Genomic DNA, 15,502 nt, shown 5'->3' with positions numbered 1-15,502 from the left:
TTTTTAAAGCCAAATGTAAGTATCAGTAAATTAAATTGGAAGCGTGTAGTTGTCATTGAACATCTCATTGATAGTATACCATCCATCTGCACCAGTAGCTCTGCCTTGACTCTCCGGCTGGCCTCATGTTCCTCTGAGGTTCCTCTGCGGCTGCACATGGAGTCAATTTCATCAATGAAGATCGTAGTGGGGGCGTAAAAACGTGCCTGCACAACAACAGATGGATTGACTGAGACCGAGTGAAACCTCAACTCATTCTTCATTCTTAACACTTTGTTATTTTAGCCCTACAAGGGACAGTGGGTTCTACTGCCAGTTGTCACAAACAATTTTGAATCCGGTTGATTTCCAGTTTTTTTTTTGTTTTGTTTTTCTTGATACATCAGCACGTGTTGTTCCTTTATCATACAAACATGTGATACAAATTCACTGTTAAACTGTCAGAATAGCACTAAATTCAGATAAGGACTCCTCAATTAATTCTATGAACAAGATATTCACATCCAAAACTTCAGGTGTATTAAGTGATTTTTGGCCACTAGGGGGCAGAAAGACACTTGACATCCCATCAGCTTGTAAGGTTGTTAGGCTAAGACACTTCAGAGTTGTATTTGGCCACCTGACAACAGTGAGTCATTGACCATACTGTCCCTTTAGCTCTGGTTTGATCCACTAACTTCTGAGAAAAAAACACCTGTGCAATTACCTCTCTAGCTCTTTCATCAGCCACTTGTTCGCTTCAGCTATCGTTTGCTGGAAGACAGCCTTTGGTTTTATTTGGGGACTGGGGCTTTCATCTGTACCGTTCACATATTTGATGTCTTACCATTTCAAAGAGAAGGCGAACTAATTTCTCAGACTCTCCTCTGTACTTGGAGGTCAGAGTAGATGAGGAGACATTGAAGAAAGTGGTCCTGCATTCGGTAGCAACTGCTTTGGCCAAAAGGGTTTTCCCCGTGCCTGGAGGTCCCACCATCAGTACTCCCTAAAGTAAGAAATGAGATCTGTGTATTGCTGCCAGCGATCAATATAACAACACAAAAAACCTTAACACCTAAATGTCTTTAAATCAGTACCTTCCATGGTCTTCGTATGCCTTTGAAAAATGCTGGCATCCACATTGGCAACACGACTGCTTCTTTCAGGAGTTTTTTTGCATCTTCCAAGTCTGCAATGTCATCCCTAAGGAAACAGGTCAGACAGATAATATTTGGTGGTTTGCAGGAAGGCTGGTGATCATGCCACAAAAGCTACAAGACACACACACACACACACTCCACTGCTTGGAGGGTAAAGAGCTGCAACTTGAAATAAGTTTTTTCTAACATAATGGTATGTTTTCTGGACTCTTCTATCTACGATAAATGGTAAATAAAATAATTTGTTTCAGAACAACAACCCTTATACTGTATTGGAAAGGGACGATGTAGCAGGCTATTTTTGGCTTTGATCATTTCTTGTAGTTGTTCCAGAGTAACGTAGCTTCATATTAGATAGTTATATTTGGGCAGAGAATTGTTCTGAATTTAATTAAAAAATGGTTTAATCTCTGTGTATCAAGTACAGGGAAAACACAGTCTCTGTACTGGGAGACAGTTAGCATGGGTACACAGCTCCATCAATCACCAACTCCAAAGACATTGACAATTGGAAGAGAAACATGCTGAAGTCTTAGTTGCCATTGTAAGATGGTGTTCATAGAGTTAGAGCTTTGGTAACCAAAGACAGCCTGCCTCAAAATTATTATATAAAAAATTTAGGACCAAATTCTCACAGTGCAATCCCTGCTACTACAAACCAACCAATCAGAATACAACATGACACGACTCAGCCGATGCAACACTGTAAGCACCAGTTTTGACTAAAGTTAATTTAAAAAAAAAAAAAGGAAAAAGAAGCATCAGCTATGTGTCTAATAGTGTAGTAGGCCGGAGAATAGGTCAACATTTTTGGAAATATGCTTATGTGCGTTCTTCCCCAGAGTTAGATGAGATAATAAATACCACTCTCATGTCTGTATGGGAAATATGAAGCTACCGCAAGCAGCCAGTTAGCTTAGCACAAAGACTGGATAGAGGGAAAACACCTAGCGTGGCTATGTAAAAACTAAAATGTAACAAAATCCACCAACATATAGCCACAAAATGGTCTGGCACACAGTTGGTTAGCTTAGCGCAATGACTGGAAACAGCTTTGTTAACTTTAGTTTTACCTTTAGTGTAGCTTTCCAGACTTTGTGCTCATGGCAGTAACTGCATATGTCACTTACAGACATGAGAGTAGTATCTAACTCTCAGCAAGGCAGCGAATAAGTAAATTTCCCAAAATGTCAAAATATTTCAAATATGAAAGAATCACTGGTGTTGGTGACTTTTTCCTGTACAGAAACAATGCCACAAACAGACTGACGAACACGCACCATTTAACGTTTGGATTCTGAGATATAATATCTCTCTCCAGAGCTTCCACAAGGTCTTTGTCATACCCTGACCCGTCAAACTTTTTCACTTCTTTCTCCTGGACATCTGCTTTGTTCTGAAAGGCAGACAGACAGAAACCATTATTATTGTTCCCTGAATGTAAACCGTGTGGTCTGTTTTCTCCAAGACAAAAAAAACTGGAATTACAGGCCAGGCATGACTGCAGGTAAACAAGCAGCATGTGGATACTGTTTAATCAACAATGCAAATAGTGTTGTCTGAATGTATGTTATGTAATATTACTAAAGATAAGGTGGTGTGTTCTGTCATGTACCAAGTAGAAACCACTGACACGTCTTTTACCTTATCATCCTTTGCTTTACCAGCAGCCTCCTTCTTTTCTTTGCCCTTGGGGAGTTTGCTTCTGTCCCCGTTGGCCCCGCGAGGTGAGTGCCTCTGCTGGGCCCTCACAGCCACGCTGAGGCGATTATTAGGGGGTTTGCTGTCTTTATAGGGGTTAGCAGGCCGCCTGACTGGACAAGGAGAATGTCTGTGGAGAGAGAAGAGGAGAGTGAAGCTGTTAACAACCATGAGGCTTTGAAAATAGAAGTTTCATCTTACATTCCTCATGATAGCTGCAGTTTTATTTATGCCAGGGCACAAAATACTGATGTAATTGGATTGCTAAAATCTGCTTGTAGCTGTCACATGCCACTGTGAGTCTAAAAGCTTACTTAAATAATAAATTACTTAATAAACTCCATAATTAACTGAATACATGGCATCCCATTATGCATGTATATCTTGTATATCATGTAAACCACCAGTAAATTCCTTTAAATACCACATACTGTATGAGAAACCGCATTATATCTGGACATTGAAACGAGACCAGACCGACAAGTGAAGAAAAACAAACCTAACAAACACAAAGAAGCAGTGTGAGATTTACAGGTCGTCTTTCTAGAGGGCAGACCAGGAACAAAACAGGCTCACATCAGGGACTCCAGTTTACTAATCTCAATCATATGACTACATCAGGACTATTGTTCGCAGACAAATAGCTTAAACAACCCAATTACAAATCCGTGCACTGCAAAGGTGAACAGTTACAAGGCCTACAGTGTTCTGAAAGTATCAAATGGGTAAAAAAAAAAGAGTGAAGATAAAGTTGTTTAAGCACTGAATAAGAAGAGAAGAAAATTAAATAAGTGACTCTCATACCTCTGTTCGACATGCACAGGTCTTACATCGCAATCGTCATGGTTACTGGGTTTAGCAGGCGTCGTGTCCAGCTGGAAGTTCTCCAGAGTCGACATTATGTCCTGAACTTGTCGATTCTCTTCACTAATTTCTTGCCACAACTGAGAAACAAACCCAGATGAACGTTAGAAAGGCCAGAATTCTTTCTGACACTATCTGATAAGTTCTGATATATATATATTTTTAATGCCATGTTTACCTGCTGCCATCTCTGCTGAAAACTGCTGTCTCGCACGGTGTACACATACTTCTTGATTTGTTCTAGTAATCCGTGATAGAGAACACTGGCTGAGCTGTAGTTTCCCAGCAAGGCGTATTCGCGGGCCAGCTTCACGTTCTCGCTGATCTCTCGTAGACTCATGGTGCTGTGGAAACAACACACAGTGATACAGTAAATTATACAAATTATAAAACCATTTCAGCACTGCTCACATACTGAAATATTATTCTTTTTATTCAAATCGCCAAACTCTGCCACTTTACTGTTATGAGCTGGACTTGCACATGTTTCATGAAATGGGCCTGGATGGGTTTCGTGCTTGTTACCCACCATCTCAAAAGTTTGCCAAATCATGCATGAGGAGGCTACTGGGGTTGGGGATTGAAAGCATTTTTTAAAAAACTGAATCCAGGGAAACAGAGTATGCATGAGACATTTTCTCACAGCAAATTCAAAACAAGTTAACTTGAAATAGTTTTCAAGCTTAAGTGTGATTTCTTTAATGTTTCTTCAGTTCTGATGGTAAATTTTTTTGTCTTATTTTCTTTAGAGGTGCACTGATCTGATCCACTCAATCAATACTGGCACTGATACTGACCTTATGAAGCAGATTGAATGGGTCAGATTTCACTAATCCATGTTAAATACAGTGTTTTCATCACTGTCAATGGAAAATTCAGTGTTTCCTTTATCACTTATCTACATGCACTATCCCTTTGGGTTTAGGCATTTTATTTAAAAAAAGTTAAATTGGTGCATCCCTCACTCTATTATGTGCCTCTTCCTACAACAACAACAAAAAAATGTAGCTTGATGATTACAATTCTACATTTACAAAAGAGGTAGTTGTGGGCACATCCCATCATATATTCAGGCCAGGTGCAGGACAACAGAATCAATAAAGGGAAAAAGTACACACACTGGATTTTAGCTCCCCCAAAAATGTATTTGACTGATAAAGGCAACATTTGGAAAGGTAATGCTCCCACTCTTTGCCGGGCCTGATGAGTGTGGGGTTTTTCCTAAAATTCTAAATTTAGCAAATGATCCAAACTCATAGAAAACACAACAAAAGATACAGACTAAATAGTGATAGGGTTTTTCAGATAAAGAACATCTTAGTTTGTATAGTCTTTCACATACGCTAGATACGATATCTAAAAAGATATATGCACAATTCTAAGACATTTTTCCACATTCAGTGAAACATAAACTAGAACAGAGGATTCCTCCGTTTTACTTGTTGATCCATGCATTAACCGGTGCCTCGCCCAACTGACACAACCCAACAGTCTGTGGCAAAATGCGACACAAAGGTCTGACTACACATACAAGATGCGAGCGTTTCACACATGTGGCTCTCTGCGTTTGAGGAAGAAATAATAGCTGTCAGGCAAAATACCTTACAACTATTTACGGAACGTTTCACGGTTCAGTGTTGACGTTACAACCAACATCCTTCACTTTGAATTTCAAGCCGGTTGGTTGGTTTCCCCTCTCTCGTACAGACAAAAAGTATGAACGCATCTATCTTTTAACACTCGGCGAACACAGCTGTCCATATAAATCTACGTGCATTAATATGAGTCACAATTCTTACGCAAAGCTGGTTTGTTTTGGGTTTATACTCAACTTTTTAGATGAACACACGCAGAGTCCTCGCAGCGGCTGTTATGACGAGTTCCGCTGTGGCAGTTCAAAGAGGGGCTACTTAAAGACAAGCATCACAGTCATGGATGTTTGTAGTTCAACTGATACGGAAGTTCGTGACAGCGCATGCGCTGATTCCTCAAACCCACCGGAATAGAGGGTTTGGCTTCCGCTCAGAACCTTCAAAATCAAACCGAATAACTGTAACATGTTTGAAAAGTTTTTTTTTTTTTTTTTTTTTTTTTTTTACACAGGACCCCTCTACAAGACAGGACTACAATATTGTGTAATCATGCATGACCCAGCTGATATTGTACTTTAGTGTTGAAAATTGTCTAACAAATTTGCAAGTAATCAAATTACCAAAAGGCAGCAGACACACAATTAACTAAACTGCATGTTTTTGGTCTACAAGAGGAAACCCACTCATGCAAACTCCACACCTGCAGGATGAAAGGTACAAACCCAGAACCTTCTTGCTGTGAGGTGACAGTGCTAATCACTGCACCACCATGCCTCCCATTAGACTAATGTACCTTAATTACATATGGTATCTTTTTGAGATTCAAAAGCAGAATAGAGCATCAAAGTGGATAATGCATGCATGTATAAGCAATGTAATGGTAAATGATAGAACAAGGCAGTATAAGTTTCCAACATGACTAATGCATGTCACCCCCTTCTTCCTTCAAATGAGTAGGGAGCAAATTTGAGTGTGATTGCATTGACCTTTGGTAGGTCAAAGTGATTGGGAAAACATTCATTTTCTATGAGAATCAGCAAATCCCTCACCAGGGGCACACGGACTCAAGAGACAGGCATTGCTGTCTGCCACAGTGTCACTGCTGTCTGACATTTTCCATTTCTATACAGTGACTTTAATAAATGTTATTCATTAATCAATTTGGACTTTTATTCATTGGTTCGTGCATTTATTGTTGTTTCATTTGAGTGATAAAAGTTCTTATCAACCACGCAACTTTCATTCTGTGAACAAAATGAAGTGTCATATCTTTTTAGCTGAGCAAGAACTCAGACACGTTTCCTGGACTAAAACGAACTTGAATGGCTCACCAGATTAGATAATGAAGGCAGTTTAAAGATGTCTAATCTACATGTAGGGTTTTAGTGACGTGCTGAATGTGAAGAGCTTGTGTGGTAGAAGCCAATGTCAGTTCAACATAAAAAACATCACTAAGATTTAAAGGTAAATCATCATCATCTAAATAACTTTTCCTGTTAAGTCACAAAATGAATATGTAAATAACATTAACTGTAGCATCATAAAGGTATGCTAAGCTGGCTGTCTAGAAACGTTAGCTAACGTTAGCTTGCAGGGGCTAGGGCAAGCCCCCAGGAACAGCGTCGGGCTGTGAGGCTAACTTGACATAGCGGCCAAACCGTGTAATTACAACATCATGTGACGCTATTGGGCCCAAAAAGAGTTTTTCCCATAGACTTACATTGTGAAAGAGATGTCCGTAAATCAGCAGATACATTTTTTTGAGCATCACAACCCCTGCGAAATGACTCTTCTCATTATCAGAATTTGATTCATTCGGTCCGATCACATTTCGAAAGCCCAAAAGAGCCGCATGATTGAATTGTTTTATCCTCATTCAAGTTAGCTGGAGGGCTAAACCGGAAGTAGCCGGCGAAAGCCACTAGTGCGCTCGCTCCATGGGCCCAATGATCCTGGAAGATCCAGGTAATTTTACATGCCGAAGTCGAACTTTTTTGGCTTCATGTGCCACTGAGCAACTTTCATAGGAATGAATGGGGCCCTGCCTCCGATGCTGTATCCAGTTCTCTTTATACATCCATGGGCTAGGGTCAGTTGATCAAACAGAACAGGTGACATTGCAAACTGTTAGCAAACAGTTCAGTATCACACCCAGCATGAACAGAGCAACATTAGCATACGTTTGGAGTCGTATCTTTGCCATCTGATGAATGTAAGTCCAATATTCACTTTCCCTTTTGGTCTTCACTAACTCCTCAAGTAAATATTTAATTCTTAGTTCCTAAATGCTCCACTATTTTTACCAGTTAGTCACTAACTTTGTCTGTCTGCTATTTGGTGCTCGGCAGGTGTGTACAGTGGGTTTATCAGAAATTTCTGACTGAAAACAGTGACCACTGCTGCAGGAAAGAACACAATGAGAGCAGTGAGAGTCAACTGAAAGAGAAAAGTTGCAGACTGAAAAACCAAAACAATAGTATGAAATGTGCTATACTCCATAGACCTGAAGGGAACTGCAGAGTCACAAGATAATTTCCTGTGGGTCCATCGCTATATATAAGACACCTTTCACATACAAGTACTGTAATCATGTGGTCCATTGTTGATATAAAAATATTGATTATAGCCGCTTTGACAGCCTTAGCTTAGTTTGAGAAGCAGATTGTAACAATGACAAGTGGCTCTGAAAAATGTGACTGGCTTCATTTTATGAGGTTGACTTTGTCAGTTGTCACAGTGAATCATGAGAAAGTCAGACAGGATTCCAACCAGCATGCATAGTGTTGTGATTCTGCGTAAAAATGCTATGTCTCCCATACATGAGTTTACACCCATTTCTGGTATCTATGCTAAGCCAAACTACTGGGATCTGGCTGCTGGCTGTAGCCTTATATTACAGTTATGAGAGTGGTACCTTCTTATCTAACTCTCGGCCACATAGCAAATAAGCGTATTTCGCATAATGCTTTAAGCTGTAGGCAGTTTGCAAAAGTTTGTGCCTGAATTTGTTTAAGTGCAGTTGATTGCACAACATTTCAGTACCATTCAAGCATAATGTTTTAAAAGTTTGTACCATGTGCATGCAGGATGTGAGGTGCCTACTGTTGGCATGTTGTGTGACCACAACACAACACCACCTTTGGGATGAAGTGCAAATTCTTTGCTAAACTGAAACATTTTAAGCGTAGCAGACACATCTTTACCTCATTTCGCACTGCCTAGAGCTAAAGATCTGCTATTGTGTATTGTTGTTCATTGAAGTGTCCTGAATATTGTGGCATAAGCAGTTGTCTTGTCTTATTTTGTATTACTTCTCTTTTTTTTTTTTTTTTTTTTTTAAAATTATCCTTAATGTTTTGCAAAAATAAAGTGGAGGTTCCATATTTGAGATGTTTGGGTATGCTCAAGCAATTGAAGACATGTCAGGTGGTCAAGTGCTTTAACCCATCCATGTGGAGAAAGGACTGCTTTTCACAGTTTCCGTAGTGTAGTGGTTATCACGTTCGCCTAACACGCGAAAGGTCCCCGGTTCGAAACCGGGCGGAAACACTTCTTTGTTTCTGCTTACTGAGTCAAAATCAAACTGAGATTCAGGTTATCAGCACACTAGACTGTATGCAAAACTGCATCAAACAATAGAAAACAATACAGAGTTAATGGAAGCACATTGGATAAAGAAATCACCGTCATAGTAGTCATGTCTAATAACCAGACAACTAATTAGGACTTTTGGCCCTATTTTTCTGCTCAGTCGATTTATTAATTTCTGTACATGAACAAGGCAGGTTCATATCCTCACTGTATTGCTCTGTTGGACAGGAGGAAAACACGTCGGTGTTGGTGTATTGCTTTTGTCTGTGTTGGTGAATAATCAGCAGTTGGTAGAAAAGTCAACTCTCCCCGTCGGGGAATCGAACCCCGGTCTTCCGCGTGACAGGCGGAGATACTGTCCACTATACTAACGAGGAAGGCTGTATGAGTTTAGGCACATCAGTGGCCTCGTGGGGCAGTTCTGACCTTTACAGGGAACATTCCAGATATTTGAATAAAGAAGTCAAAAGTCAACCTCATGGTGGTGCAAGAGGAAAAGTCAAAGGATCATCAAAGCCATCAGAATACATTGCTTGGGAACCATGAATGTCTGTACCAAATTTTGGGCCAATCCATCAAATAGATGTTCAGATACGTCACAGTGAAATCTTCAGCTTCTGGTGGCGCTGCAGAAAACGTCAGAAGGTGGCCAAAGTGCTTAGAATGCATCCTGTAGGGACCTTGAAGCTCTGACCTCACTTTCATGGCAATCCATCTAACAGTTGTGGAGATACCTCACTCTGAGCCACAAATGTCAAACTCATGGTGGCACTAGAGGAAAAGTGACAGGATCACCAGAGTCAGTAGGATTCATCTTCTGGGGACCATGATTGAATGTCTGGACTGAAATTTTCTTGCAATCCATCCAACAGTCGTTGAGATATTTAAGTCTGGACCAAAGTGGTGTACCGACCCACACTGCCATCCGTACAGCCATGCAGCTATCGTGGCAGAAAACGGAGTGAAAGTTGTAGAGTTGAGGCCTTAACATTTACATCTGGGTTTTGCTACTGCTGAAATGACTGATTCTGTTGCTTCTCTAAGGACAGTCTCCATTGACAGTTCACTGAAATGTCTCCAATATTGCGGCACGAGTGCTTCTCGTCTGATTTTGTATCACCTTTTTGTTTCCTTTATTTTTTTAGCGATCCTTAATGCCTCGCACACAAGTGATGTCCTGTATTTGAAATGTTTGGATGTGGTCAAGCGATTGAAGACACATCTGGAGGTCAGTGTGCACAAATGCTTTAATTCCCCCTGGAGGACAAAACCCAGCTTTTCACAGTTTCTGTAGTGTAGTGGTTATCACATTTGCCTCATATGCGAAAAGGTCCACGTTTTGAAACCGAGTGGAAACACTTCTTTGTGTTCACTCTGAGCAATTGAATCCAACTGTGCTGTCTCATATTAGCAGTAAAAAGGACGCATAGACTTAAAACTTTGTGCTTCATATCACCTGAGAACTTCATTATATCTTATATTGTATTACTTTTTTTTTTCAAACCATCCTCAACATTGCACAAAAACAAGGATGACGTCCTGTATTTGAAATGTTTGGATATGGTCGAGCAATTGAAGACATGTTAGGTTAGGGGGTCAAGTGCTTTAACCAAACCATGTGGATAACAGAAAACTTATCACAGTTTCCGTAGTGTAGTGGTTATCACGTTCGCCTAACACGCGAAAGGTCCCCGGTTCGAAACCGGGCGGAAACACTTCTTTGTTTCTGCTTACTGAGTCATTACTAAAATCAAACTGACATTGAGATTATCAGCACACTGGACGGTATGCAACGCTGCGTCAAACAGTAGAAAACAACACAGAGTTAATGGAAGCACATTGGATAAAGGAATCACTGTCATAGTAGTCATGTCTAATAATCAGACAACTAATTAGGACTTTTGGCCCTATTTTTCTGCTCAGTCGATTTATTGATTTCTGTACATGAACAAGGCAGGTTCATATCCTCGCCTTATTGCTCTGTTGGACAGGAGGAGCACATATGGTGGTGTTGGTGTATTGCTTTTGTCTGTGAATAATCAGCAGTTGGTAGAAAAGTCAAATCTCCCCGTCGGGGAATCGAACCCTGGTCTTCCGCGTGACAGGCGGAGATACTGTCCACTATACTAACGAGGAAGGCTGTATGAGTTTAGGCACATCAGTGGCCTCGTGGGGCAGTTCTGACCTTTACAGGGAACGTTCCAGATATTTGAATAAAGAAGTCAAAAGTCAACCTCATGATGGTGCAAGAGGAAAAGTCAAAGGATCACCAAAGCCATCAGAATACATTGCTTGGGAACCATGAATGTCTGTATCAAATTTTGGGCCAATCCATCAAATAGATGTTCACATATATATCACAAGAGAAATCTTCAGCTTCTGGTGGCGCTGCAGAAAACGTCAGAAGGTGACCAAAGTGCTTAGAATGCATCCTGTAGGGACCTTGAAGCTCTGTCCTCACTTTCATGGCAATCCATCTGACAGTTGTGGAGATACTTCACTCTGAGCCACAAATGTCAAACTCATGGTGGCACTAGAGGAAAAGTGACAGGATCACCAGAGTCAGTAGGATTCATCCTCTGGGGACCATGATTGAATGCCTGGACTGAAATTTTCTTGCAATCCATCCAACAGTCGTTGAGATATTTAAGTCTGGACCAAAGTGGTGTACCGACCCACACTGCCATCCGTACAGCCATGCAGCTATCGTGGCAGAAAACTTAGTGAAAGTTGTAGAGTTGAGGCCTTGACATTTACATCTGGACTTTGTTATTGCTGAAACGACTGATTCTGTTGCTTCTCTAAGGACAGTCTCCATTGACAGTTCACTGAAATGTCTCCAATATTGCGGCACGAGTGCTTGTCATGTCTGATTTTGTATCACCTTTTTCTTTCCTTAATTTTTTTACCGATCCTTAACGCTTCGCACACGAGTGATGTCCGGTATTTGAAATGTCTGGATGTGGTCAAGCAATTGAAGACACATCTGGAGGTCAGTGTGCACAAATGCTTTAATTCCCCCTGGAGGACAAAACCCAGCTTTTCACAGTTTCTGTAGTGTAGTGGTTATCACATTTGCCTCATATGCGAAATGGTCCACGTTTTGAAACCGAGTGGAAACACTTCTTTGTGTTCACTCTGAGCAATTGAATCCAACTGTGCTGTCTCATATTAGCAGTAAAAAGGACGCATAGACTTAAAGCTTTGTGCTTCATATCACCTGAGAACTTCATTATATCTTATATTGTATTACTTTTTTTTTTCAAACCATCCTCAACATTGCGCAAAAACAAGGATGATGTCCTGTATTTGAAATGTTTGGATATTGTTGAGCAATTGAAGACATGTTAGGGGGTCAAGTGCTTTAACCGAACCATGTGGATAACAGAAAACTTATCACAGTTTCCGTAGTGTAGTGGTTATCACGTTCGCCTAACACGCGAAAGGTCCCCGGTTCGAAACCGGGCGGAAACAATTCTTTGTTTCTGCTTACTGAGTCATTACTAAAATCAAACTGAGATTCAGGTTATCAGCACACTGGACTGTATGCAAAACTGCATCAAACAATAGAAAACAACACAAAGTTAATGGAAGCACATTGGATAAAGAAATCACTGTCATAGTAGTCATGTCTAATAATCAGACAACTAATTAGGACTTTTGGCCCTATTTTTCTGCTCAGTCGATTTATTGATTTCTGTACATGAATAAGGCAGGTTCATATCCTCATTGTATTGCTCTGTTGGACAGGAGGAACACACGTCGGTGTTGGTGTATTGCTTTTATCTGTGTCGGTGAACAATCAGCAGCTGGTAGAAAAGTCAACTCTCCCCGTCGGGGAATCGAACCCCGGTCTTCCGCGTGACAGGCGGAGATACTGTCCACTATACTAACGAGGAAGGCTGTATGAGTTTAGGCACATCAGTGGCCTCGTGGGGCAGTTCTGACCTTTACAGGGAACGTTCCAGATATTTGAATAAAGAAGTCAAAAGTCAACCTCATGGTGGTGCAAGAGGAAAAGTCAAAGGATCATCAAAGCCATCAGAATACATTGCTTGGGAACCATGAATGTCTGTACCAAATTTTGGGCCAATCCATCAAATAGATGTTCACATATATATCACAAGTGAAATCTTCAGCTTCTGGTGGCGCTGGAGAAAACGTCAGAGGGTGACCAAAGTGCTTAGAATGCATCCTGTAGGGACCTTGAAGCTCTGTCCTCACTTTCATGGCAATCCATCTGACAGTTGTGGAGATACTTCACTCTGAGCCACAAATGTCAAACTCATGGTGGCACTAGAGGAAAAGTGACAGAATCACCAGAGTCAGTAGGATTTATCCTCTGGGGACCAGGGATGAATGTCTGGACTGAAATTTCCTTGCAATCCATCCAACAGTCGTTGAGATATTTAAGTCTGGACCAAAGTGGTGTACCGACCCACACTGCCATCCGTACAGCCATGCAGCTATCGTGGCAGAAAACTGAGTGAAAGTTGTAGAGTTGAGGCCTTAACATTTACATCTGGGTTTTGCTATTGCTGAAACGACTGATTCTGTTGCTTCTCTGAGGACAGTCTCCATTGACAGTTCACTGAAATGTCTCCAATGCCGCGGCACGAGTGCTTGTCGCGTCTGATTTTGTATTATCGTTTTCTTTTTTCTTTTTTTAATGATCCTTAACGCTTTGCATAAGTGATGTCCTGTATTTGAAATGTTTGGATGTGGTCAAGCGATTGAAGACACGTCTGGAGGTCAGTGTGCACAAATGCTTTAACTCACCTTTAACTCCCCCTCGTGGACAAAACCAACCTCTTCTCAGGTTTTGGTAGTGTAGTGGTTATCACGTTCGCCTCACAAACGAAAAGTCCCTGGTTCAAAATTGGGTGGAAACACTTGCTTGTTTGTGTACTGTCCACCAGCACTGGCTGTTTCATTGCTCCATATCACTATTTTCAAAGCTACACATAATACAGCCATTATGCTTGATTCAAACTGTTAACTCATAGTCCTTCAGAATTAACGTTCCCATTACCTAACACCAGACACCCACTGAACATACAGTTAGGAAATAGCAGGCTAGCAGCCATGCTAGCGGCACAAGCATGGATGCCTGGCCAATCCCAGTGCTTGAATGCTACGCGGGGCGTGTCCTATCAAGAAAAGCAGTGGGATCAATAATAATGCAACAGGCTCCATGGAAGAGGACCCATCCACTATGTAGATATAAAGGGTTCATTCTAAGGTAACAAAAACACAGTGATTCTTATTTTCAGGTGATTATACACTTATTAAAACATACTTATGAATATTATATTCAATTTCTGCCGAGTCCATTCCGCTAGATGACGCTAAATTCTACACACTGCACCTTTAAATCATGTTATTTGGAGTAAAAGAAGTGACAGTAGTAATTACCAAATCTTCATGTTGGGAGAATTGATGAGTTCCGGGGAGGTTTGCTTGATGCACACATGAAAGGTGCTTTTACCGTCGGTCCGTGTAGAAACAATGCCATGTAGAGTTCCTTTAACCCTAACGCTATATGAGAAAACGAATAATGTTTCCGCCCGGTTTCGAACCGGGGACCTTTCGCGTGTGAGGCGAACGTGATAACCACTACACTACGGAAACGTCGTGCCATATAATTTCCTACAATTTTATTTTATGGTATACAATATGACTTATCCCCCTACGTCTCTATCCACGCAGAAGAGCCGCGTAAACATCGCTCCGATTGATCAAAAATCACACCTGAACGCTCGTGAATGCTCCGAGTTCAGGAAAACCGTCATTAAAAACCGCGCTGTGTCTGAAATGGCTTGGTATGCATAATTATTTCTACTACTAATAAAAGTAGCCTCATCACGACCCTGAAACCTCTGCTCTCTTTATACATCCATACATGTCTCCTACACGCTACACTTTCCAGAAAGTCAACGAAACAGAATGAAACAGCGCCACTCAGTCAACACTGTGGCCAGCAAGCGTGTTACATCCGTACTGATGAGCACTACAGAGGCCATGACTGGGAAGAGTTGAGATGGAAAATGAAATGTGTAAGTTTTAGTCCTGGTCCGGAGTCTATTAGCTGCTGATTATTCACAAAGATAGACAAAAGTAACACATCATCAACATCATGCATGCTCCTCCTGTGCAACAGAGTACTACAGCGACGATATGATCATGTAACACACACAGTTCACTGACAGTTTTCCTCAGTTGAATTGATTAAACTGCTTTCTAACTGTATAACTCTCAGATGTGTTCATCATCAGGCTAATTGCAGAATATTTGAACCAACTGTCACAACTCTCCAAACATGCAGTACATTTGTAATTGTTTTCTTTTATGTCATAATAAATACTGATAACATCTTTACTGTTGATTCATTTTATAACATTCATACTCAGCTTGCAACTGTTGTAGGTTTTAGTTCAGGTGCAGGTGCAGTTTGGTACAACCACAATATATTTATAATAATCTGTGCCCTATCAAAACCATAATCTGGATTAATATAGTGCATATAAGAAGAGGAATGGTAAATAATACATTTTACTATTACAGCTTAAGTTAGTAATAAACGGGGAAAAAGCTCTGGAAGGTCACATCCAGTGT

At 40.8% G+C, this 15,502-nt stretch overlaps 1 protein-coding gene and 7 non-coding genes across 10 annotated transcripts in view; 3 read left to right on the top strand and 5 right to left on the bottom strand.

Annotated features, from left to right (window-relative positions):
• katna1 (katanin p60 (ATPase containing) subunit A 1) overlaps positions 1-15,502 on the bottom strand; it is a 28,447-nt gene that overhangs the window by 3,181 nt on the left and 9,764 nt on the right. The window contains exons 1-8 of one of the 3 annotated variants that reach the window (XM_067573151.1): positions 14,303-14,320; positions 3,883-4,048; positions 3,645-3,784; positions 2,784-2,970; positions 2,420-2,535; positions 1,077-1,182; positions 827-985; positions 80-206 (exon numbers count right to left, since the gene is read on the bottom strand). In XM_067573151.1, the coding sequence (XP_067429252.1) occupies positions 80-206; positions 827-985; positions 1,077-1,182; positions 2,420-2,535; positions 2,784-2,970; positions 3,645-3,784; positions 3,883-4,048; positions 14,303-14,313 (1,012 nt within the window). In that variant the 5' untranslated portion in view covers positions 14,314-14,320. Of the gene's footprint in view, positions 1-79; positions 207-826; positions 986-1,076; positions 1,183-2,419; positions 2,536-2,783; positions 2,971-3,644; positions 3,785-3,882; positions 4,049-5,536; positions 5,690-14,302; positions 14,321-15,502 lie in introns of those variants that run through there. The other 2 variants (XM_067573152.1, XM_067573150.1) reach the window with 2 other exon arrangements.
• On the top strand, positions 8,773-8,845 carry trnav-aac (transfer RNA valine (anticodon AAC)). Its single transcript has one exon. It is a non-coding gene; the product is annotated as a tRNA-Val (tRNA).
• trnad-guc (transfer RNA aspartic acid (anticodon GUC)) lies at positions 9,193-9,264 on the bottom strand. The gene has a single exon. It is a non-coding gene; the product is annotated as a tRNA-Asp (tRNA).
• On the top strand, positions 10,530-10,602 carry trnav-aac (transfer RNA valine (anticodon AAC)). Its single transcript has one exon. It is a non-coding gene; the product is annotated as a tRNA-Val (tRNA).
• Positions 10,952-11,023, bottom strand: trnad-guc (transfer RNA aspartic acid (anticodon GUC)). Its single transcript has one exon. It is a non-coding gene; the product is annotated as a tRNA-Asp (tRNA).
• On the top strand, positions 12,289-12,361 carry trnav-aac (transfer RNA valine (anticodon AAC)). The gene has a single exon. It is a non-coding gene; the product is annotated as a tRNA-Val (tRNA).
• Positions 12,715-12,786, bottom strand: trnad-guc (transfer RNA aspartic acid (anticodon GUC)). The gene has a single exon. It is a non-coding gene; the product is annotated as a tRNA-Asp (tRNA).
• On the bottom strand, positions 14,446-14,518 carry trnav-cac (transfer RNA valine (anticodon CAC)). The gene has a single exon. It is a non-coding gene; the product is annotated as a tRNA-Val (tRNA).

Source organism: Thunnus thynnus, chromosome 18, assembly GCF_963924715.1.
Source record: "Thunnus thynnus chromosome 18, fThuThy2.1, whole genome shotgun sequence".
Taxonomy (NCBI): Eukaryota; Metazoa; Chordata; class Actinopteri; order Scombriformes; family Scombridae; genus Thunnus; species Thunnus thynnus.
This window is presented reverse-complemented; position numbering and strand designations above follow the sequence as displayed.